The sequence below is a fragment of the Vipera ursinii genome (assembly GCF_947247035.1).
Source record: "Vipera ursinii genome assembly, chromosome: Z".
Lineage (NCBI taxonomy): Eukaryota > Metazoa > Chordata > Lepidosauria > Squamata > Viperidae > Vipera > Vipera ursinii.
In genome coordinates, this window is record NC_139517.1 from 62,874,304 (window position 1) to 62,900,572 (window position 26,269).

Genomic DNA, 26,269 nt, shown 5'->3' on the forward strand with positions numbered 1-26,269 from the left:
GTACAGAGCAAGGTAGGTATACAATTAAACAGTAGTAAAAACAAATGAAACCCCAAGAGCTATCAGGCCAGGCCGGACTGCTGGAACAAGTAAGTTTTTAACTCGCGCCGGAAGGTGCGAAGGTCGGGGGCCATCCGGATTTTGGTAGGCAAGCAGTTCCAGAGGGTTGGCGCACCCACTGAGAATGCGCTCCCCCTGGGGGCCACCAGCCGGCATTCTTTGACCGGTGGCACCCTGAGGAGGCCCTCTCTGTGGGAGCGCACAGGACGGAGGGGTGTTGACGTTGGCAGAAGGTGCTCCCGTAGGTAATCCGGACCCATGCCATGTAGGGCTTTGTATGTCATCATTAGCACCTTGAATTTCACTCGGAAGGCAACCGGAAGCCAGTGCAGCTCACAGAGGAGAGGTATGATATGGGAGTAACGGGAGGCCCCCAAAAGTGTTCGTGCAGCCGCACTCTGCACCAGTTGAAGCTTCCGAGTGGCTCTCAAGGGCAGCCCCATGTAGAGAGCGTTACAGTAGTCAAGGTGAGAGGTCACAAGTGCATGGGTGACTGTACGTAAGGCATCCAGGTCCAGATAAGTTCGTAGTTGGCGCACCAGTCGAACCCGAGTGAAGGCCCCCCTGGTCACAGCTCCTATGTGCTCTTCCAAGGATAGCTGTGAGTCTAGGAGGACACCCAGGTTGCGGGCCCTATCAACCGGGGGTAATAACTCACCCCCAATGTTAAGGGATGGGATGCTCTGAGTATCCTGGCATGCCAGTATGTACAGCCATTCAGTCTTGTCCGGGTTGAGTTGAAGCCTGTTCCTCCCCATCCATTCCCGAACCGCTTCCAGGCAATGGGGCGTCACGTCGAGGGCATCACTGATGTTGTTTGGGGTTGAGATGAAAAGCTGGGTGTCATCAGCATACTGATGGTACCCTACTCCAAAACCACGAATGATCTCACCTAGCGGTTTCATGTAGATGTTGAACAGGAGAGGCGAGAGAACCAACCCCTGAGGGACTCCACAAACGAGAGGCCTCGGAGTCGACCTCTGTCCTCCTGCCAACACCAACTGCGAGCATCCCAGGAGAAAGGAGGAGAACCACCGCAGAACCGTGCCTCCCACTCCTAATCGCCTGAGGCGCCGCAGCAAGATACCATGGTCGATGGTATCGAAAGCTACTGAAAGGTCTAATAAGACTAGGACAGAGGAATGGCCCCTGTCCCGGGCCCTCCAGAGATCATTCATCAGAGCGACCAATGCCGTCTCCGTGCTGTAGCCCGGCCTGAAGCCCGATTGGCACGGGTCCAGATAATCCGCTTCATCCAGGACCTGAGGAAGCTGATGCGCCACCACACTCTCAACAACCTTCGCAAGGAAGCGAAGGTTGGAGACTGGACGAAAGTTGTTCAATGAAGCTGGGTCCAAGGTGGGCTTCTTGAGGAGAGGTCTCACCACCGCCTCCTTCAAGGAGGCGGGGAAGTGGCCCTCACTCAGAGAAGCAGAGATGACCGCCTGAAACCAGCCTCGTGTCCCCTCTCGAGCTGCATAAGCCAGCCAGGAAGGGCACGGGTCCAGTAAGCATGTGGAGGAGCTCAACCTCCTCATAATCCTGTCCACTTCCTTTGGAGTCACAGGATCAAATTCCTCCCAGATGATGTCGACAAGACTGCCCATGTCCTGTTCCTCAGACTCTGCCCATTTGGAGTCCAGGCCGGTTCGAATCAAAGCGATTTTATCCAACAGATATTGACCGAATTCCTCGGCTCGACCCTGTAAGGGTTCCTCCCTCACCTCTTGGTTCAGAAGGGAGCGAGTCACTCTGAACAGGGCAGCCGGGCGATTATCTGCGGACGCGATGAGGGTGGAGAAGTAATTGGATCTCGCCACCCTTATCACTGTGAGATAAGACCTGGTGTGGATTCTTAGTCGCAACCGGTTGGATTCGGATCGACTGGATCTCCAACAGCTCTCTAGGCCCCGTCTCCAATGCTTCATCTCCCGGAGCTCCGCAGTGAACCATGGGGCTCATTGGGATCTGCGACGGGTCAGGGGCCGCAGGGGTACAACTCGGTCAAGTGCCTCTGTGGCTGCCGTTTCCCAGGCTTCCACTAAGGCATCTGCCGAGCTGTGAGCAGGGAGTGCAGGTGGGTTCCCAAGCAAGTGATACAATTCAAATATAGATATAGATAAATATTTACAAGAGGTGAATATTCCTAAGGTTACTCAAGAACAGTGGGATGGAATGAATCAGTTAATAACTTTTGAAAAGATTGTTTTAGCAATTAAACAGTTGAAATTGGGTAAAACACCAGGGACAGATGGATTGACAGCTAGTTATTATAAAAATTTGCAGTCAGAAATGGTGTAGCCTTTGAAGGACTTATTTAGAACAATTCAACTTGGGGGAGTAGTGCCCCATCATGGAGAACAGCTTTCATAACATTGATTCCAAAGGAGGATCAAGATCTTAGTCAACCAAAGAATTATAGACCAATATCTCTTTTAAACACTGATTATAAGATATTTGCTAAAGTATTAGCAAATAGAATAATGAATATAATGCAACAAGTGATACATAATGATCAATCAGGGTTTATAACTGGTAGACAAATGAAGTACAATGTAAGACAAATTGTTAATTTATTAGAATATTTGGAAAGAAACAACCAAGTCTCTGCTGCATTGATATTTTTAGATGCAGAGAAGGCTTTTGATCAATTGAATTGGCAATTTTTATTGAAAGTAATAGAAAAGATGGAATTTGGGGGTTAATTTTTACAGGCTATTAAAGCAATATATCAAAAGCAAATGGCACAAATAATTGTTAACGGTAATTTAATTTTTAATTTTTAAAATTTTATTAGATTTATATACCGCCCTTTCCCGAAGGACTCAGGGTGGTTTACAGGGCATTTTAAAATCACACCAATACAAAATACAAAAGTTAAAAGACAATTAAAAAGATTAAATTATCCCTGAGAATAAAACCCCAGTTAAAATTCTCAGCCTGGGCCAGAAAGCTCTTCAGGTCCCGGCGGAATGAACGCAGGTCAGGGGCAGAAATTTGTAAAATTGAAAAAGGAACAAGGCAGGGATGCCCTTTATCACCATTGTTGTTTGTTCTAACACTGGAAATATTGATTAAAATACGTGAATCAAATAAGATAAAGGGAATTAAAATTAGGCATCAAGATTATAGATTGAGGGAGTTTGCAGATGACTTGGTTGTTACTTTAAGTCAACCTACTCAATCGGTTTCAGAATTATTGGATGTGATAATAAAATATGGACAAGTTTCTGGATTTAAAGTTAATAAGCAAAAAACTAAAATATTAACAAAAATATGACCATAAAACAAAGAGAAGCATTAGAAAAATTAACAGGATTTGAAATAGTAAAAAAGGTTAAATATTTGGGGGTATATATCACAGCATTGAATGTGAAATTATATAAAAACAATTATGAATTGTTATGGCAAACAGTACAAAAGGAGATTGATAGTTGAAAAAAATTACAATTGTCTTGGTTGGGGAGAATAGCAGCCATGAAGATGAATGTCTTACCAAAATTTTTATTTTTGTTCCAAATGATACCAATATTTAAGAAAGATGCAAATTTAAATGAGTGGCAAAAAGGTATTAATAAATTTATCTGGGCAGGGAAAAGACCGAGAGTAAAGCTTAAAATAATGCAAGATGCACTTGAGACAGGGGGTTTGAAGAGTTTATATTATGATGCAGTTGTGTTATATTATTTGAGTTTATATTATGATGCAGTTGTGTTATCAACAATTAGTGATTGCTTCAATTTAATGGATGAAAGAATATTGAATATTGAGGGGTATGATTTATTGTATGGATGGCATGGGTATTTATTTTATGGCAAAAAGGTGGATAATATTTTTAAGATTCATATTTTAAGGAACACTTTGTTCCGAGTTTGGAAAAAGTACCAATATATATTAAATAATAAAATACATATATGGGCAATACCTAGACATGCAATAGGAAATATAAATGTGGAGCAGAAGCAAGATGTGATTACTTATAAAGAATTTCTTAGGATGGAAAGGAATATTTTGAAACTGAAACCTTTAAATCTTTTAAAGGAAGAAAAGATAGTACAGACTTGGTTTCAGTTTATACAATTACAAGCTAGATGGAAAGAAGATCAGAAAATTGGTATAATAAAAGTTGATGAAAATTTGATAAAGCAAATTAGAGATCAAAGTCAATCGCATATAAAAAGGTTATATAATGCTTTTATAGAGATTGATTCAGAATCGGAGTTAGTTAAAGATTGCATGATAAAATGGGCTCAGAATATTCAAGAGCGCATAATGATGGATACTTGGGAAAAAAATTGGGTTAGAAATGTAAAATTTACACAAGCACAAAACCTAAGAGAGAATTTTTATAAGATGTTTTATAGACGGCATTTAGATCCTAAAAAGTTAGCATGTATGTATCCAAATCAACCACCTAAGTGTTTGAGATGTGGTAGTGAAAAGGCAACTTATTATCATATATGGTGGACATGTAAAAATGTTAAAGCCTTTTGGATAAAAATATGGTGGATTTTTCAGAAAGTTTTTAAGAAAAAAAATAAGATTTACTCCACAGCTATTCTTATTGGGGATTATTTCGGATTGTACTGTTATAGAAACTTAATTAATGTTACACTTAATAACGGCAGCCAGACTGTTGGTGGCGCAACATTGGAAGAAAGAAGATTTACCTACAGTAGAACAATGGATACTTAAAGTAATGGACATAGCTGAAATGGCAAAAGTTTCAGCCTATTTGAAAGAACAGTCCCAAGAAAAATATATTTTGGAATGGAAAAGATGGATTGATTATATTCAAAACAAATATGGGACTAAAAAGTTTCAAATAGCATATGAATAATTCTTAACAATTATAGAAGTGTTATTATAATTAATTTAGTTTTGTAATAAGGGAGTTAAAGGGTGGAAGGTTTGTTAACGTTGTAATAGATATTTAGCATATGTTTGTATAAGATTGCTATATGTAATACCCTGTTTTCTGCTTCGGGAAGTCCAGGGGGGGAGGGAAGGGGAGAGGGTTGATGGGGAGGGGGGTGTTATTATTAAAATTTTGTAAAACTTTTCAGTTAAAAAAAACCATATTTCTTGTAAGCTAGTTTTGTCTCTTCAATACTCAGTAAACCTTCCTAATATACTAGATTCAGTGTTTCTTCACTATCCATCAGATATTCTTTCTGATGTGCTTTTTTCTTCTTCAACTTTCTAATGCATTTGCAACATTCCATATCCACCTACTTTCCTTGGTAAGTAAAGTATGCCAATATCACTGCATGGATGAAGGCATAAACTAGCTATGATGGTTCATTGTCATTACTTTTCTGGTCTTCCTATTCAGAGCTTTTAATTTTGCTTGAGTCCAGTCCACTATTCCAGCTAACTATCTAAAGAATGGAATTGTCGTCCACTGAATTTGGACTTTGAGATTGTCTTCATTCTCTTGATGAATTCACTTCTAATCTTTTTCTTCACTTCAGTGTTAAGACCTTTTAAAGACCGAGCGCCCAAACTGCAAGCCAAATTCCACTTATTTATTGCAAACTGTCAAATGGCAATTTAACCTGAATACTGAGGTTTTAGGGTTAGGGTTGGGGTTAGGGTTTATATTAGAGTTAGAGTTTATGTTAGGGTTAGGGTTGATATTAACATCTTTTGTCTTAAAAGAAAAAAATAACAGAGCTTTCAATGATACAAACAACTTTTTATTGAAAATTAAAAGTTTGCATTTGGCATGCTTTTGAACAATTAATGTGATTTTTGCTGTTGTACACATGCTGATAATTTGTCTAACCTTGGCTCATACTTTGTAAGATTGAGAGCAACACATGCAAAACTCAGGTCATCTATTTGTCTGTTTCTGCTGTCAGATTTGATATAACTCAAATATATAACTCAAGGGGTCGGCAACCTTAAACACTCAAAGAGCCATTTAGTCCCATTTCTCACAGAAAAGAAAAAAAAAACTGGGAGCTAAAAAACTCTGCTGCTTCCCCCCACACAAAGCACCCTACCACCAGCCACTGCTTCCTCCACCCTCCCTAAGGAGCACTCCACCACTGCTGCTGCTTCCCCCCACACAAAGTGCCTGCCACCACTGTTTCCCCCACCCCCCACACAGAGCACTCAGCTGCCACTGCATTCCCCCTCCCACCTGCTGACAGAGCTCTCCACTGCCCTACTGATTCCCCCCCCCAGGATGGAATGCTCTGCTGCTGCTTCACCCAGTGGTGAAGGTAGAGTTTTGGAGGCAGCAGCAGGGCATAGCCCAGGCAGCAATAGCAAAGCTCATCTTCCCCACTCAAGAGGCCACCAGAGGCTCCTTGGTTCCATTTGAGTTGAAGAAAGTGGAAGTGCAGCAACAGGATTGCTCTCAATAAGTGGGCGCACAGGAGTGAGCAGTGCACCCGGCTCTTATTGTTTGAGAGCAATCCAGCTGCTGGATCTCTGTTTTCTTCAGCTTGGATGGAGCAGAAGCACCCAAGCCACTGGTGGCTGCTTGAGTGGGGAGAACAAGGAAGAGAAGAGCAGTGCGGCTTTGTGCCAGCCAGGTGAGGAGCAAGATCGCCAATGGTGGCTGGCTGGCTGGGGTGCCTTGGGGGGCATCTGCCAAGCCTCATGACAGGGGCATTGGCAGCTCCCCCTACCTGGCATATTTCCCCAGCTTGGTACAAGATGCTTGGCAGAACCCCCCCCTTCCCGCTCCTGATCAGATCCAGCTCCAGGGCAGTCCTCTGTCGCTTCCTCCACTGCCATGTGCAAGAAGTTTGTGGGACTAAAAAAAAAAAGTTCAATCAATCAATTCCAACTTCGCAAGATATTTTTTCCCATGAGAAGTTGGAATTGATTTATTGATTTTTTTTTTAGTCTCACAACTTCTTTTGTTTGTGGGACTGCACATGGTGGTGGAGGACAAGGAGTCGCAGCAGAGGAAAAGAGCCACATGTGGCTCTGGAGCCATGGGTCGCTGACCTCTGGCTTAAAGTGAAAAGATTTTATAAAACCCAACTTAAAAAGCCACTTGCCTAGGGAGATTTTGATGCAGGTTGCTCAGGTGGATGGGACTGAAGGCCTAGGACTGGGGCAACTGCATGTGTGCCCACAGAGAAGGCCCAGAGTGCCACCTCTAGCACACAAGCCATAGGTCCACCACCACTGGCCTAAATTGTCGTTATTTTTTTTAATTTTTTTTATTTTAATTCCATTTATATCCCGCCCTTCTCCGAAGACTCAGGGCGGCTTACAAGCTTAGCAGTAGCCTTCATTCTATGTATATGCCTGCTTATTAGGGCTTTCACACACACCCCAAGCGGCATTATTACAAAGTCAGCTTGATTGCCCCCAACAATCTGGGTTCTCATTTTACCTACCTCGGAAGGATGGAAGGCTGAGTCAACCTTGAGCCTGGTGGGATGCGAACCTGCATCCCACCAGAAGGAACATTGTGTATGCATGGCTTTTTGTAATTTACAGATCAAAATTTTATCAATCTATATATTTTGAAAATGCTATGGTGTCCTACTCAGTGTGCCAATAATTACTGGGACTACCGCAGCTAGTTTATGCAATAATATTTCAACTTGATTTTTCAGACAATTCTTCTATTTTACTACCTCTTGGTATTGCCACATCAAGTATCCATACTTTCTCCTTTTCAACCACTGTTCAGTCTGGGGTGTCATGAGCCAAAACATTTACCAATTTGTATTTGAAAACTTACAATATTTTAACCTGCTTTTGACTACGTTTTTAACTCTATATTCCCATCTATTTTCATTACTGGCAGATGTTCTAATGAATCATTTTGGTGACTCCCATATAAATGTGGAAGTATTATTTTTGCCATTGTTTTGGTATTACTGCACTGTGTAAATCAAAGCCCATTTGTTTTTCTGTTCTGTCTTCTTATTGTTTTATACATGCATAGGAAAAAATGTCAAAGGAGATAATAGTACCTAACCAAAGTTTGTTGATATCATAAATGTTATGAAAATTGGGTTTAGTTAGTGCTTAGAAAAAAAACCAAAATAAATCCTAGGGAATCTTTCCTGTTAGGTAATGACTAACCACTTCCTTATTGTTGCCAAAACATACAAACCCACACTAGGGATCTTTCCATGTAATCATTATACCTTTATTTGCTTGTTAAATATGTATATTATCAGATTTACAGTTGCCTGCAAATACTTTACAACTCAAGACATTATACAGATTTGATCACTTTTTAAATTAAAAAGCCCCCAAATAAAATTTTTAAATCTTGTTCAATTTAATGTTGCATTTTGCTATATATGTCCTTGCTTGAGGTGATTATTTCTCATATTCTATTCCTAGAACTATTCCTAGAATATCTTTGAACTTATTTGTATTGATTTGTGATTTAGAACTGGCTATTTTCTAAATCAGCACTGAAATATTATATGCATATTATAACTTTGGAAAACATCTTTTGTGGGCAATTGCTAATGTGCATATCCTATGTCTGATAAGGAAGCACTGAGCACAAATTGAATAGTAATCGATGGTTGTGTACCTCATAATCCAGATCCAAGTAGTCAAATTCCCCATTGATCCGAAATTGCTGCAAATGCCTATCAAGGGTGAGATTGATGTTTCTTCCATGACGTTCTATTAACACAGAATGCCAATGGTGATCATCCAAAAGGCTACCTGTGGTCACAGATGTGTGTCCATAAATTGAACCATACTGGTTGCTACCTGTGAAAAAACAGAAAAAATACTGATTTTATTTTTATTTTTATCTATCTATCTATCTATCTATCTATCTATCTATCTATCTATCTATCTATCTATCTATCTATCTATCTATCTATCGAATTAAGTGGTATCTATCCTAAAAAAATAAAAATATGATAGGTAGAGAATTGGAGGTATTATAAATCTGCCTTGGGAAAGCTGTGAGAATACTTGCTAATTGTGATTCCAAAGGTGATTAGAAAATAAGATATAGAAATTTTAAAACTTTTTCTGGATGAATATACAGCTAAAACACATGAACTAATTCAAACAATGGCAAGAAAGCTTGAATCCAAGATTGATGCTCTTTCAAGGAAATTCCAGGAAGAAATCCAACATCTGACCAGAGATATCAAACAGGTGAAGGATAGAGTAGAACTTACAGAGCACAAACTGGAGAAGACAAATACTTTGTATGAAGCTGACTTGGACAAGAGATCAATTTTGGAAGCTCAGTTTAACAAATTTCAATTAAGATTTTGAGCAGTTTCTGAATAATTAGGAGAAGACATTAGACTAAGGATGGTTAAGGCTTTAGATATGTCTAAAAGAGATGAATATCTTGTGCTTAAATTATCACAAATGCAGAGATAGCTAATGAAGAACCCAATAACTACCTTTGAGATATCAGAAGTTATTAAAAAAGTGAAATCAGGTAAAGCTCCAGCTTAGATGACCTTACAAGCCAATATTATAAGTGCCTTGAGGATGAACTTCTTTAGCTACTAAAGGATAAAATGAATGAAATATTACAGGGTGGGGGAGATACCTCAAACATGGAAATAAGCAAATATTGTTACCAAAGGAGGGTCAAGATATTACAAAGACAAAAAATTACAGACCAGTTTCATTATTAAACAAGGAGTATAAACTCTTTGTTGCAGTTTTGGCAGAAAGACTAAAGAAGATCTTATAAGAATATATACATGAATACAGTGGTGGGATTCAGCTGGTTCACACCACTTTGGCAGAACCAGTAGCTAATTTTTTTGTTGCCCAGGCCTAGAATGGCCTTCTGGAAGTGGCATCCACACAGAGAACCAATTGTTTACATATTTGAATCCCACCACTGCATGAAGACCAATCTGGCTTTCTGCCAAAAAGACAGATAAGAGATAATGTGAGGACTGTTTTGAACATTATTGAATATTTACAATACCATAATAAGAAACTGGCAGCTCTAATATTTTTAGATGCAGAAAAGGCCTTTGAAAGTCTACATTGGGTTTTTATGTTTAAAGTGATGGAAGAAATCGATTTTGGAGAGAACTTTATTCAAGGAGTCAAAACTGTTTATAATCACAGCAAGCAAAATTGTCATTAATGGCAACTTAACTAACTCATATGAAATTCAAAAGGGCACAAGACAAGTATTCCCCTTGTCTCCTCTGCTGTTTATCCAGGTGTTGGGAATTTTGAATATAGATATTAGGAAAGATAAGGAAATAATGGGGATAAGCATCAAGAAAGAAGCTTATAAATTGAGAGCATTTGCTGATGATCTGATTATATTTTTGTAAGACCCAAAGCAGACAAGGAACTTTGGATATAATGTGATGTTTGAACAATGGAAGAATATTAAAACTTAAACAGCTGGTACTTAACACCAGATAAGTTATCTGGAATGTATAAAGGTATTTCAAGAGACATGGTGGCCCAGTGGGTTAGGACGCTGAGCTTGTTGAACAGAGGGTCGGCAGTTTGGCGGGTCGAATCCCGAGTGCCGCATAACAGAGTGAGCGCCTATTACTCATCCCAGCTTCTACCAACCTATCAGTTCCAAAGCACGTAAAAATGCAAGTAGAAAAATAGGGACCACTACAGTGGGAAGGTAACAGCGTTCCGTGCACCTTTGGCGTCTAGTCACAACCCATTTGCAGATAATAAACTGTCTCTGAATTTGCTAACCCTACATTTCTGCCACATACCTGCCATGGGGCCTTAGCAGTCCTAGACTGATACCAAAGGGTCTGTATTGAAAACTACTTAATGACAACCTCCTCCCATAAGGTATTAAGGAGAAGCCAACAGATGGAGCAGATTCTCTACTTCAGACCTCTAGCAGGCTCCTTACTTCAGACCAGTATACTGAAAAATCACAGACAGGAATGTGATATTTTTCTCTTGATTCCATTTCTAGATAAAATGTTCCTAAAATATAAATCTAAAGGCATAGACAATGCTAAAGCATAGACAATGCCTAAGGCATAGAAAATTTCTTGTTTTTTTAAGCCATACCTAAATTTAAATTAAGGAACAGTTTCGCCTTTTTCAATTCTAGGGTGATATAATCTCCTTGCTGGCCTTCTCCATGAAAGAGTACGCCTTCACTTTCAATGGTTTTAAATTTCAAAGCGATGACATCTTTCAGCGTTTTCAATGTTTTCTTCTTGTGTCCAAATCTGTACGGTAATACAGCATGGCCATCAAAATTGATAACATCAGCCCCTAAAGAGGAAAAATAAAATTATTGTTGAATAGTTATGTACTGCTTAGGCTAAATAAAGCAAAATGTTAGATATTTATATCAAGACACACAAGCAAATATTTAAGGAATAATAATAATAATAATAATAATAATAATAATAATAATAATAATAATAATAATAATAATAATAATAATAATAATAAGAAGAAGAAGAAGAAGAAGAAGAAGAAGAAGAAGAAGAAGAAGAAGAAGAAGAAGAAGAAGAAGAAGAAGAAGAAGAAAGAAGTAGTAGTTGGAAGGGACCTTGGAGGTCATCTAGTCCAACCCCCTGCTCAGGCAGGAAACCCTATACCATTTCAGACAAATGGCTGGCCAGTCTCTTCTTAAAAACTTCCAGTGTTGGAGCATTCACCACTTCTGGAGGCAGGCTGTTCCACTGGTTAATTGTTCTGTCAGGAAGTTTCTCCTTAGTTCTAGGTTGCTTTTCTCCTTGACTAGTTTCCATCCATTGCTTCTTGTCCTGCTTTCAGGTGCTTTGGAGAATAGCTTGACTCTCTCTTCTTTGTGGCAGCCCCTGAGATATTGGATCACTGCTATCATGTCACCCCTCACCCTTCTCTTTGTTAAACTACACATACCCATTTCCAGCAACCGTTCCCTATATGTTTTAGCCTCCAGTCCCCCAATCATCTTTGTTGCTCTTCTCTGTACCCTTTCTAGAGTCTCGACATCTTTTTTATATCATGGTGACCAAAACTGGATGCAGTATTCCAGGTGTGGCCTTACCAAAGCATTGTAAAGTGGTATTAGTACTTCACGTGATCTTGATTCTATCCCTGTGTTAATGCAGCCTAGCACTGTGTTGGCTTTTTTGGCAGCTGCAGCACACTGCTGGCTCGTAATGAAGTGATTGTCTACTAGGACTCCGAGATCCCTCTCACAGTTACTACTGTTGAGCAAGGTACCACCTATACTATACCTGTGCATTTGATTTTTTCTGCCTAAATGTAGAACCTTACTTTTTTCACCATTGAATTTCATTTTGTTAGATAGTGCCCAGTGTGTGAGTCTGTCCAGATCCTCCTGTATCTTAAGCCTATCTTCTGGAGTATTGGCTATTCCTGCCAGCTTGGTGTCGTCTGCAAATTTGATGAGTTCCCCATCTATCCCCTCATCCAAATCGTTGATGAAGATGTTGAAGAGCACTGGGCCCAGAACAGAGCCCTGGGGCACCCCACTACACACTTCCTTCCATATAGATGCAATTCCATTGAGGAACACACACTGAGTACAGCCTGTCAGCCAGCTACGAATCCATCTGGTGGTGATGCTATATAACCCACATTTTTCTATCTTATCAAGTAGTAGGTTGTGATCTACCTTATCAAATGCCTTACTGAAGTACAAGTAAATTATATCTACAGCATTCCTCTGGTCCACTAATTTTGTCACTTGGTCAAAGAATGTAATAAGATTTGTCTGGCATGATCTGTTTTTAACAAACCAATGTTGACTTTTAGTGATGACTTTGTTTGCATCAAGGTGTTCGCTGATTTGTTGTTTGATTATCTTTTCCAGAATCTTCCCAGGTATTGAGATCAGGCTGATAGGTCTGTAGTTTCCTGGATCAACTTTTTTCCCTTTTTTGAGGATGGGAACTACATCAGCTCTCTTCCAGTCCTCTAATAGTTCCCCAGTGCTCCAGGATCTTTGAAAAATATAGTTCAGTGGTTCTGAGATCATGTCTGCCAGTTCCTTGAGAACTTTGGGGTGTAATCCATCTGGTCCTGGTGATTTGAACTCATCCAGGCTGGACAGGATCTGGTTCTTACATATTCAATTGGCACATGGAAAACTGTACATCAGTTCATGCAGTTATAAGATAATCTCTCCTGGTTATTTTTATTAACATATTATACAATAGTGACTTAACATATTGTTAAATGTATGGGCCTTTCTTCCTGCTAATAAGTTAATGAAGAGACATTTATTTCATCTTCTTATGATATTTTTTTCTTTATTATTAATTTGAAGTTCTGCCAAAAGATACACTTGATTGACTATTCAATGACTGCAAAATGTCATAGAAATTGGGCCTTGCCATCAACCTAAAATGCACCATGGAAATTATAAAGAAAACTTACAGAAAGAAATGGGAGTTCTCAAGACCATTGAAAAATATCTGTGTAAATACATTGAAAATGGCCACCAAGTGGAGACATTCAAAAGTAGTTATCTGAGTACACCAAATCAGGATTATACACATTTTAAAATGTTCTTCACTGTTTCAATTTGCTGAGGTATACTTGAATGTAATTGAACACATATATAACCCGCACTATTAAACATGAAAATTTTAGAGTTGTCCCCAAGCATCAGAATGCGTGGCTGATTATTATAAAATGAACTACTTATATAACGTAAGACAAGTTGATTCCTACAATGATTCCTCAGCACAGCTTGTATGATCTTAACCAGGCCATTGAAATTTGGCAACAAAAATCTTTTTTTTTTGCCTGTACAATTTTTGAAAAGACAGAAGGAAAGGTGAAAGGGTTAACAGAAGCTTTATAAATAAACATGGATAGAACTGATACTATCAATAGACTAAATTTAAAATGATTTAATTGCAATTCCAAAATAAACTCCCAGTGCAAATAAAGCAAACCTGAAAATCTTTGATAACTGAATAGATTCTGTCTTAATTTTACTTTTGATTGATCACATACAGAATTAAATTTCACCATCAAATCTGCATACTGGTAATCATATTCACTAATTTAGGAATGATAGTTGTTGTAAAATATTAAGATCATATTGCACTGTAATTAAATGTAAGTGATATAAGAAATTAAATTATAAACATTATTAAACATTGGAAGGGCAATGAGTTTTCAGTATCACTTGTCCCACCTCTAGAACAAGCAAACCAAATTTGAAAGACAGCTGCAAAACAGCAGCTCCCAGTGTGCTTTCAGCTGGATTCAAGATATGGTTGTCAGTTATAAAACCTCCTTGGCATGGGGCCACCTCTCTCTAGTTCTTTCTATGCATCCCACATTGTCTGACAGGAGATGCATACTCCATGTCCCTTCAATTAAAGTGTGCCATTTTATGAAACCTTTGAAGTGTATCTTTTCTGACATATGTCTATCTTCTAGAACACCATCCCCTGCCATCCCCTTGCCCCATATAGAACCAAATGATTGATGGCAAGTTACTCAGTCCTCATTTTATCCTCCATACAGGCATTTTGGGAAATACTATTGGCTGCAAGCGAGTAATGGCTTAAGGTCACTTTGAGAATTCCACAGCAAAATCTTTCTCATTCATTCAAAGATATATCAATATTCCCATATTTCTATACACAATAACATTATTCAAACCTACTGTCAAAACCCACCACACCCACATCTTAAGAAAGTAGGAGTCTTGGAGACAAGATTTTCCAAGCAGGAACTTTTACTAAAAAATAGGACTTAGCAGGCATAATAGACAGGATCTGAGGAATTCCCTCACAGATCAATATTTTTAAAGTATCCCCAAGCAAACCCCACCGCACAGTTCATTCAGTCACTTCTGGACCAACCAAGCTCCAGGTGGTAAGCCCATAGTGGGAAAGGAGAAATAACAGTCCATTTGCAGCAGGATCATTTCCACCTTCCTCACACTTCATTCGGAGAAACAAACCAGATCCCAGAGGGTTGCATTTCTCCCTTTCACACCCCCTTTCCTAGTTGCCCATAAGTTGAGAGGGAATGCCTAGTAAGAAAGCAGTTGGTTATATTGTGATGGATAGCAGGCAGGTGGAATAAAGAAAGGCTACATTTAAGGGAGGAAGTGAAAGCCATAAAGCCCCATGCCTGTTCCCTCTCCCCCTTGGGAATGGAAGAATCCAGGGGAAGATGAGATTTGGATTTAGCTCAGAGGAGATAGTTAGAAATGAAATATAAATGGATTGTGACATCCTGCCCCCTTTAAAATAGGAGCACTCCACCTGTAGAGGAAACAAAAATATAGATGTTAGCCTGTTTTTTTTTGGGGGGGGGATATTCTGTATGACACCTCTTTAGCAACTTAGGTGCTCTGATGTGAAGTTTATGGACCCACTTGCTTTCTGAGGAGAGAAGGTGTTTCCAAGCTACTAGGTATTGAATTGCTCCGTGGTACTTTCTAGAATCTAGGATTTCTTTTACCTCAAAGTGTTGTTCTCCTTCAACCATAATAGGAGGTGATGGTGGGGGTTTGGCCATAAGGGTGACTGTTGTTTCCTTTTCAGCAAACTGCAGTGAAAGATTGGGTCTATTTGCCTGTGTTTTTTGGGTAGTCCTAATTCTATTGTTACTGGGTTTATGATTCTTTTAATTGGAAATGGTCCTATATATTTTGGTCCAAGTTTTTTACAGGGCTGTAGGGATTTTAGGTATTTTGTAGATAAATATACCATTTCTCCTACCCTGAATATTGTGGGTTTAATTGAATGAATGAAAATTTATTGTCAAAGTACAACCATGTATACATTGAGATTGGCTGAGCCTCCTTTTGTGCCCCCCCCCACCAAAACTCACAGTGGCAACAATTCCACCATCTTATTACATCATGTGAGCTAATTGCACACAGCACACTGGCCTCGCAAGTCAATCATACATAAAGTTATTTCCTGTTCAAGAGCCTGACAGCCCTTGGATAGAAGCTGTTCTTCAGCCTGTTGGTATGGCTGACTACACTCCTGTATCTTCTACCTGATGGTAGGAGAGTAAAGAGGTACCAACCAGGATGTGAGTTATCCCTGAGAATTTTCCTCGCTCTTCCAAGGCAGCGAGCCCTGGCGATGTCATCCAGTGGTGTCAGGGGACACCACACGATGTTTTGTGCTGTGCTCACCACCCTCTGTAATATCTTCCTATCTGCGGCTGTCAGGCCAGCATATCAAACTGCAATATAGTGCAAGAGGACACTCTCTATAGTAGACCGGTAAAAGAAGGTCATTAAACATTGTTCTACCCTGTTCTTCTGTAAGACCCTGAGGAGGTGGAGTCTCTGTTGGGCCTTTCTGGCCACCTTGGTTATATTGACTTTCCAGGTAAGATCTTCACAGAGGTAGACTCTCTTTTTGACTGGTTGTGCTTTGTATGCTTGCCTAGCTTCGTCTAAAGGTTTCCTAACAATTGGCCAGGTGTTTTGCAATTATGTAATCCATTGTTTCAGTGATGGGATTTCCGGTTCATTTGGGATTAGTTCTGGCATAGGGTTGAAACTTTGACCAATGGCTATTTGAAAAGGAGTGTAGCCTGTGCTGGAGTGGACTGCGTTATTGTAAGCAACTTCTGCGAAGGGGAGTAGGTCCATCCAATTTGTTTGCTGGAAATTAATAAAGCATCTTAAGTATTGCTCAAGTACAGCGTTCCCACATTCCGATTGGCCATTCACCTGACTGGATGACAGTCCCTGAGTAGTGCCTAAGAGAGATAAAAATTCCTTCCAAAACATTGACATAAATTGCACTCCCCTATCAGATATGATGTGTTGGGGAGCTCCATACAGTCTGTAAATATGCTGCACAAATAGTTTCACTAAGGTTTTTGTGGTGGGAATCTTTTGACAAGGGATAAATTGCACCTGCTTGGAAAACGAATCCAAACCCCCCCAGATGACAGTGTTCCTGTTGCTTTCTGGTAATTCCACCATGGCTATTTCTTTCCAGGGGGCTGAGAGGTTTGTCTCTGGTTGTAACAGTCTGGGTGACTTCTCCTGCAGCCTCTTAGCCATTGCCCACATTTGGCAGCTGGCCATGTAGCTTTCTATCTCCTTTTTCATGGATGGCCACCAAAATTGCTTTTTAGTTAAATGTAAAGTTTTTACAAACCCAAAATGTTCTGCTGATTTTGTATCATGGCACAGCTGCATGAAAATGATCCTCTGGGTGGCAGGTATAATAACTTCTCACCCATCCTGGGTAGTCCATCTTTGTGCACACTTGTCTATTTTTCTGGAACCATTCATCTGTTTTCAAAGACTTTAGGAATTCGATCCTAGTTTGGCTATCCAGCTGCAGCTTCATTTTAGCTTGGGCCCTGGTGGTTACTGACACTGCCAGTTGTGGTTCGGGCATTAGTGGTTTAGAGTTGGTGGCTTGTGTGCTGTTGTATAGGGGCATACAAGACAGTGCATCTGTGAGGAAATTCTTTCCCCCTGGTAAGTGTTTAAGTGTGAAACAAAATTGGTGAAAGTGCAGAGACCAGTAGGCTTGCTTAGGAGTGCTTCCAAATTTTTGTAGTCTGTCCAGACCTGAAAGGGGATTTTATTTCCTTCAAGGAAATCATGCCATGTAAGTAAAGATCACGTCACAGTGTAAGCCTCCTTTTCCCACACAGCCCAATGTTGTTCTGTCTCCATGAGTTTCCTGGATGTATATCCACACAGTTGCAGTGCCCCCTCATCATTTTCCTAATATAATACAGCAACCACCGCCACAGTGCTTGCATCTGCCTGTATTACAAAAGGTTTATCAGGGTCCAGGTGTCTCAGTATGGGTTCGGCAGAAAAAAGTCTCTTTAGCTTCTGTAATGCCACTTGACATTCCATTGTCCACTTCAGGGGCTCGCTGGGTTTCACTGCCCCCCCCCACCTCATTTTCAACAAGTTCGTGAGGAACAGGGCTATTTGTGTGAACGAAGGGATGAATTGGCAGTAGAAGTTTGCAAAACCCAGGAAACTTTGCAATTGCTTCCTTGTGTGGGGTGGTGTCCATTCTAATACTGCCCTGACATTCTCGGGGTCCATTCCAATGCCCTATGGGGATATGCAATACCCCAGGTAGTCTATTCTTTCCTGGTGGAATTCATATTTCAATAATTTGGCATATAGGTGGGTGGCCAGCAATTTTTTTAGAACTGCTCTGACTAGATTAATATGCTCCTCTTTGGTCTAAGTGAAGATAAGGATGTCATCTAAATAAACTAGGACCCCTTTAAATAGGTGCTCTCTTAGCACTTCAATGATTAATTTTTAACTTATTGTAATTGGGTTTTTAATCAGAGTTATAGGGGTTTTAGATTTTTAATCAAGGATAATTTAATCTATTTTAATTGTTATTAACTTTTTTTATTGTAATGTTTTAATTGCCTTGTGAACCGCCCTGGGTCCTACGGGAGAAGGGCAGTATATAATAATAATAATAATAATAATAATAATAATAATAATAATAATAATAATAATAATAATAATAATAATAATAATAATAATAAATAATTGCATAAAAACTGTGGGGGGCCCTCGCAGTCCAAATGGCAGAACTTTGAACTGGTAGCAATCCATTGGACAATTGAATGCGGTCTTCCATTAGTCTCCTTCCTTGATCTTAACATAGTAGTATGCTTCTCTTAGGTCTAGTTTGGTAAAAATCCTTCCTCTCGGTAGGTGGGATAACATGTCCTTCATGAGGGGTAGGGGATACAGATTACTTTCACTAATTGTATTCAGGTCACATCTACATACAAACGCATAGTGCCATCTTCTCCCTAAATAGGACCAGGGCGGCCACTTTGAGTTTGGCACTTCTAAGTTTTTATTTATGAATCTTTCCAAATCCTCCATCTCTTTAGGGCTCATGGAGTAGAGCATGGGCTTCGGGAGTTTTGCCCCAGGTTTGATTTCTATAGCACAGTCCGTGGGTCAGTGAGGATGGAGCTCATCCGTCCATTCCTCACTGAAAACTTCAGCAAGGTACTGGTATTCTGGTATTTCTGTTAACCCCTTCTCTTCCCCCACTGATGCTGTCACCACTCCTTCGACTTGTGGGGGCCTTTGGGGTTTTAAGTTCACACACTCCCCCTCTAGGAAGATTATTATTATTATTAATTTTATTTGTATACCGCCCTTCTCCCGAAGGACTCAGGGCGGTGAACAGGGCAATACATATTAAAAAACAAGATACAAAAATTAAAAAAGATTAAACAAAATGCCCACAAATAAGTTAAAACACATTAAAAAGTAGGTTAAAACACATTAACACATTCACCGCCCTGAGTCCTTCAGTCACCGCCCTGAGTCCTTCGGGAGAAGGGCGGTATAGAAATATTATTAAATTAAATTAAATTAAATTAATAAAACCCAACCCCATCCCATCAGGCCAGGCCAGCTTGTTCGAAAAGGTAGGTTTTGAGATCGCGCCGGAAGGAGCGGAGGTCAGGCGCCATCCGGAGCTCGACCGGAAGATTGTTCCATAAATCCGGCGTGCCCACAGAGAAGGCCCTCCCCCTGGGGGCCACCAGTCGGCATTCTTTGACCGGTGGCACCCTGAGGAGGCCCTCTCTGTGGGAGCATACTGAGGGAAGTTGACGCCAGCCGCAGGTGCTCCCCAGGGTATTCCGGACCCATGCCATGTAGGGCTTTGTAGGTCATTACCAACACCTTGAATCTCACCTGGAAGACAACTGGAAGCCAATGCAGCTTGCGGAGCAGAGGTGTAACATGGGAGTGTCGGGAAACTCCCAACACAACTCTCGCGGCTGCATTCTGTACCAGCTGGAGCCTCCAAGTGGTCTTCAAGGGTAGCCCCATGTAGAGAGCATTGCAGTAGTCCAAATGAGAGGTCACGAGCATGTGAGTGACCGTACATAAGGCATCCCGGTCTAGATAGGGCTGCAACTGGCGCACCAGGCGAACCTAGTCACAGCTACTATATGGACTTCTAGAGAAAGCTGTGAATCTAGGAGGACTCCCAAGTTGCGAGCCCTATCTACGGGGGGTAATAACTCACCCCCCATAGAGAGAGATGGGATATCCTGAATATCCCGAGATGCCGGTATGCACAGCCACTTGGTCTTGTCAGGGTTGAGTTGAAGCCTGTTCCTCCCCATCCAGACCCGAACCGCCTCCAGGCAGTGGGACATCACGTCAAGGGCATCACTGGGGTGGTTTGGGGTCAAAATGAAAACTCCAAAGCCACAAATGATCTCACCCAGCGGTTTCATGTAGATGTTGAACAGGAGAGGCGAGAGGACCGACCCATGAGGGACTCCACAAGCGAGAGGCCTCATGGTCGACCTCTGCCCCCCTGCCAACACTGACTGTGAGCGTCCCAGGAGATAGGAGGAGAACCACTGAAGGACCGTGCCTCCCACTCCCAATCCCCTGAGGCGCCGCAGCAAGATACCATGGTCGATGGTATCAAAAGCCACTGAGAGGTCTAATAGGACTAGGACAGAGGAATATCCCCTGTCCCAAGCCCTCCAGAGATCATTCACCAGAGTGAGCAATGCCGTCTCTGTGCTGTACCCGGGCCTGAAGCCCGATTGGTACGGGTCTAGATAATCCGCTTCATCCAGAACCAGAGGAAGCTGATGTGCCACCACACTCTCAACAACCTTTGCAAGAAAGCGAAGGTTGGAGACCGGACGAAAGTTATTTAACACAGCTGGGTCCAAGGCAGGCTTCTTGAGGAGAGGTCTCACCACCGCCTCCTTCAAGGTGGCAGGGAAACTACCCTCACTCAAAGAGGCAGATATAACCACCTGGAACCAGCCTCGTATCCCCTCCCAGGCTGCATAAACCAGCCAGGAAGGACACGGGTCCAATAAACATGTGGTGGAGCTCAGCCTCCCCATAATCCTGTCCACTTCCTCTGGAGTTACAGGATCGAACTCCTCCCAGATAACATTGACAAGACCACCCGTGTCCTGATCGTCCGACTCTTCCCAGTATGAGTCCAAATCGGTCCAAATCCAAGCAATTTTATCCAACAGATGTTGACTAAACTCCTCGGCACGCCCCTGCAAGGGCTCCTCACTCACCTCCTGATTGAGGAGGGAGTGGGTCACCCTAAACAGGGTGGCCGGGCGATTATCTGCGGACGCAATAAGGGTAGCGAAGTAATTAGACCTTGCCACCCTCATCGCTGCGACATAAGACCTAATATGGGTTCTTAGTCGCAATCGGTCGGATTCAGATCGGCTGGACCTCCAACCGCTCTCTAGGCCCCATCTCCGATGCTTCATCTCCTGGAGCTCCACGGAGAACCATGGAGCCCACTGGGATCTGTGCCAGGTCAGGGGCCGCAAGGGTACAACTCGGTCAAGTGCCTCCGTGGCCCTCCTTTCCCAGGCTTCCACTAAGGCATCTGCCGAGCTGTGAGCAGAGGAGGCAGGTGGGGACCCCAGCGCTGCCTGGAACCTCTCAGGGTCCATTAAGCACCTGGGGCAGAACCATCTAGTTGGCTCAACACACCCATGGTGGGGAGTGGCAAAACGGAAGACCAGCCGCAGGAGATGATGATCAGTCCATGACAGGGGCATAACAATTGGGAGCCCCCACCAAGATCATCTAACCACCGTCCAGATAGAAAAACCAAATCCAGGGTGTGACCTCACACATGAGTCAGTCCATGAATTACTTGTGTCAGGTCCATGGCCATCATGGAAGCCATGAACTCCTGAGCTAACTCAGATGATCCTCCCAGGGATGGTAGATTGAAGTCACCCAAAACCATGAGTTTGGGGAACTCAATCACCAGCCCCGAGAGGATATTGAGAAGCTCAGGCAGGGCTGCTGCTGCGCGACTAGGCGAAAGGTACACCAGCAGCAAGCCCAACTGCGCCCTAGGACCACACCTCAATAAGAGAGATTCACACCCGACTATCTGAAGAATGGTGGCCTCCTGCGGACATAAGGTCTCCCTAATAACCACAGCCACTCCCCTACCCCTACCCTGAGTCCGAGGCCGGTGTAGCACCCGGAGGCCTGGTGGGCAAAGATCAACCAGGGGGATACCACCCTCTGGGCCCAACCAGGTCTCTGTGATGCAAGCCAGGTCTGCATGCTCACCCTCAACCAGATCCCAGACGAGAGGAGCCTTATTAACGACGGACCTGGCGTTCAAGTAAACCAGCCGGAACTCAGGTGGCTGCACATCCTTGCTCCCAGGGCCTTGGGGTGAAGACAGAGGGTCAGAGCGCCTCACTGCTTGTAGATAGCGGGGATGCCCTCCCGGGTATCGATACGGCCCTCTGCTCATACACCCGCTGCCTTTCCCTAACGTCGTGGGAATAGGAAGTCCCACGACCCGCTCCCGAGATCCGGAGGCAGCAGACCCCGGCTCCTTCCCCCCACGATCTGTCCCAGGCCTGGCCTGAACAACGGTTGGTGGATTACCCCCTATTTCCAGCCAACCACGGCCCTCTCCCCTCCCTAACCCCACAAAAAAATTGACTAAAAAGGTAATCAGGGGCCTCATTAAATTTATACCGGAGGCCCCTGCCCCTGCCCAACCATCTCTCAGGGTCCCAGCAATTGGGCCCTTCATCAAGAGGAAGTGTAAAGAGTGAGGCGGGTCGCACCCAGGATGGGGAGCCCCCCTGAGGGTGAACAAAACCGTGCTCGGATAAGTCAAACACATGGTGATTGTTAGACCAATCCGGCAGAAAAAGGCAGACCCAGATCGAAACGGGAGGATCTCAAGATAGAAGGAGAATGTCCAGAGTGCAAACCCAGCTCCACTGCCACTAGAGCTGGGTAACCCCGGGACAGATCGATTCCCACCCTCTCACGACGGTTAGAACCGGGGAGCAGCCTGGAACATACAACCAGGGAAGGCAATACCGCCTAGAGCTCTCACCTCTAGGAGGTAGCAGATGTAAAGTCTCAACCACCCTCCCACAGTGCTTGTAACCCGGGCCTTCCAAAACCATGGGGGAGAGGAGAAAAGAGGGGGGAGTTAGAGCAAAAGAGTCAGCGAAATAAATAAAGGCTAAAAAGCCTGTAGACTCACAGAATGGTAGGAGAGCTCCGGTTACACAATGAGTTCTTCTGTCCTCCAATTTTCCCATGGGTTCCATTCCAGCCCTAAAGTCATTGGGCGTTCCATGCCTGGGGTCACTACAAATGTTATATCTTCCTCATGGGTCCCCAGGGACAGGTGAACTGGTAAGGTGGCTAGGGTAGCTGGTTTTCTCCCCCTGCTATAAACCCATCTAACTGGCCAAAGGAGATTGGTTGCTTTAGTTTCCTTACTAAAATGCCCAAATTCCCCACTAGCATCAGGCTAATGAGGCAGCAGGTGCAGCCAGAGGCTATTAAGGCTTTCACTTTGACAGCTTTGTGCATGGAGGGAGCTAATATAGTCACTGTCTTGAGGATGGGTGGAATGGATCCACTTTCCAGGATTTCGCCCTCCAAGGCATCCACTGCCCCTGCGGTGTAGGCTGGAGTTCCCTCCCATTCCTTGGCAGGTGTTGAGGACTCTACAGCCTCTATCCCCCTCATGACAGGCTCTTTTGGTTTGGCTGGGGATTTCCCTGATTTCCTGGCTGGTGATGGGTCTGATTTGCACTGAGGGGCTTTTGAGCAGCATTCTACGGCATGGTGGCCCTCTCTCCCACATTTGAAAGAGCCGGTTGACTTCTTAACCATAGCCAGTGGTTTTGCTGGCTCACACGTCTGCTCGGAAGGTGGGCGGGCACATGATTTTCGTCGGCGGTGCCTCTTCAGTAGGTCTATCTCTGCCTCCTCTGCCAGGACATACCAGTTATCGAGGTGGTGTGGGTCCCCTCAAGGCAGGCAAGCATCATACAGGTAGTATGTTTAGCCCATCTTTCAAATGGCTAAGGAGGATGTCTTCTGTCCAGTTCAGCTTGTTGGCAATGGCCCGTAATTCTTGTGTATATTCAGCCACCAGCCGTCTGCCCTGCCTCATCATTTTGATTCTCTCATAGGCCTTGCAATCAGCCAGGGGGTCTTCAAATCACCTTCTCAAAGATGACATGAACCGGTTGAATTCTGGGGTGTCGGAGTTATGCAGATTCACCACCCAGTCTGCAGCTGGTCAATCGAGGGCAGATTACATGATATGGATGCGGGCTTTGTCGTTGGGGATGTCCTGTCCATATTCTTCCATATAACTGAGGACTTGAGTTATGAAAAACCCCAAGCATGGTGGCTCCCCCCCTGAAATTCACTTCCAGAGGTGGGAGTCTTTGAATGGATTGATGCCTTCACCGCTGGTAGTATTGCCCCCCCATTCTGGTCCCCATCTGCTGGTCAGCAGGGAGGTGGGTGCTGCTGAGGAGGTAGCTCCAGGTTCAGTGGATGTCACCAGTGCTACAGGTTCCAGATCCCCCCCCCCAATGTCTCTCCAGCTGCAGCTCCAGGTGCTGCTGCAGGACTCAGGTTTCTCCTCCCTTAGAGAGCCAAGGTTTTTTTCATCAGACCAATAGCTTTCTTTAGGATCCAGTCTGAGTGTGGTGCATAACTCCTGTCGTCTCCGCTGATGTGCAGGGAATTCTCCATCTCTTGCTTCCATTAAGGTTGGTGGCTGCCCTGTCTCAAGGTCACTTTCCTCAATACCTTTTCCCACTTGCTTTTCCTTCCAACACCCATCAATCACCACAGTTTGTGTTCATGTGTCTCCACCACCTCTTCCCCAGAGGAATATGATGCTTCACCTCCTGATAGTTGGTGGAATTTCAGTTGGGGGGGAAGGATCCCTTTCCATAGGGCTTTCCTCCTTCCCTGCCTCATCATTAGACATTGTATTTTTTGCAAAGTCTCCTGGTATGGTTCTTCCTTCCAGGTTGACTCTTAATGCAGATCCTGTCTAATGTTAGCCCACATCTTGAGAAAGTAGGACTTTTAGAGACAAGATTTTCCAAGAAGGAACTTTTACTAAAAAAAATAGGAGATAGCAGACCCAATAGACAGGAGCTGAGGAATTCCCTCACAGATCAATATATCAATATTCCCATATTTTTATACACAATAACATTATTCAAACCTACTGTCAAAACCTACATCACCCATATCTTAAGAAAGTAGGACTTTGGAGACAAGATTTTCCAAGCAGGAACTTTTACTAAAAAAAAAATAGGACATAGCAGGCATAATAGACAGGATCTGAGGAATTCTCTCACAGGTCAATATTTTTAAATTGTCCCCAAGCAAACCTACCCCACAGTTCATTCAGTCAGTTCCAGATCAACCAAGCTCCAGGTGGTAAGCCCATAGTGGGAAAGGAGAGATAATAGTCTGCAGCAGGATCATTTCCACCCTCCTCACACTTCATTCAGAGAAACACACCAGATCCCAGAGGGTTGCATTTCTCCCTTTCCCACCCACTTTCCTAGTTGCCTGTAAGTTGAGAGGGAATGCTTAGTAAGAAAGCAATTGGTTATATTGTTATGGATAACAGGCAGGCGGAATAAACAAAGGTTACATTTAAGGGAGGAAGTGAAAGCCATAAAGCCCCATCCCTGTTCCCTCTCCCTCCTTGGGAATGGCAGAATTCAGGGGAAGATGAGATTTGGGTTTATCTCAGAGGAGATAGTTAGAAATGAAATATAAATGTATTCTGACACCTACATTAGTAATTCTTCCTGATCCATTATCATTAACAAGAAGAAATAGAAGAAACATGAAGTGAGAAGAAAGAGAAAAGAGACAAGATTTGGATCCTGGTGAAGCTGGAGGAGAAGGAAAAAAATAGCAAAGCTTGATTGTAATGTGGGTAAGGAAGAGAGCAGCTTTCTTTTTTTGTTATTATTAGATTTCCATGCAGATTCAGTTTTCTTATTCTACAAACAGAATTGTCAGGAAGTATTGGACGTATGGTAACCCTACCTTATGTAAGCAACACACATAATACATAAATATATCCATCTGTTGCTTTATACTCCAAGGACATAATGAGGTTTACTGATTGCAATTTGTTTTACAGCAAACAAAATAACAAAATGCCTTGCAATATAAAATAACTCTTACCTTGAAAAGACAGCCTATGTTATTTCATATCATACATTAAGAAGAGAAATTAGTTAGTAAATCAATATAACACTTTCTACTTGTAACATATGTTATGCAGCTGAACTAAAGCAAGGCCCAAAGAATTACTTAGGTTTATCTCACAGTAATTAATGGCACTATGTTCATTGAATGCTTTTAAAAAAGCAATAAATTCCTGAGAAAAGGTTATCATCTTGCAGATTCAACAAAGCCTCCAGTTAAATTTATGCTCTTGCTTCTGAAGTCAGAATCATGGGA

The 26,269-nt window shown here is 42.6% G+C and overlaps 1 protein-coding gene across 1 annotated transcript in view; it reads right to left on the minus strand.

Moving 5' to 3' along the window:
• The window catches only part of CNTNAP2 (contactin associated protein 2), a gene marked incomplete at its 5' end in the record, with an annotated part of 1,430,381 nt that overhangs the window by 711,531 nt on the left and 692,581 nt on the right, over window positions 1-26,269 (minus strand). Inside the window, 2 exons of the mRNA XM_083378276.1 lie at window positions 8,588-8,772; window positions 11,050-11,259. Coding sequence (XP_083234402.1) covers window positions 8,588-8,772; window positions 11,050-11,259 — 395 coding nt within the window. The remainder of the gene's footprint in view (window positions 1-8,587; window positions 8,773-11,049; window positions 11,260-26,269) is intronic.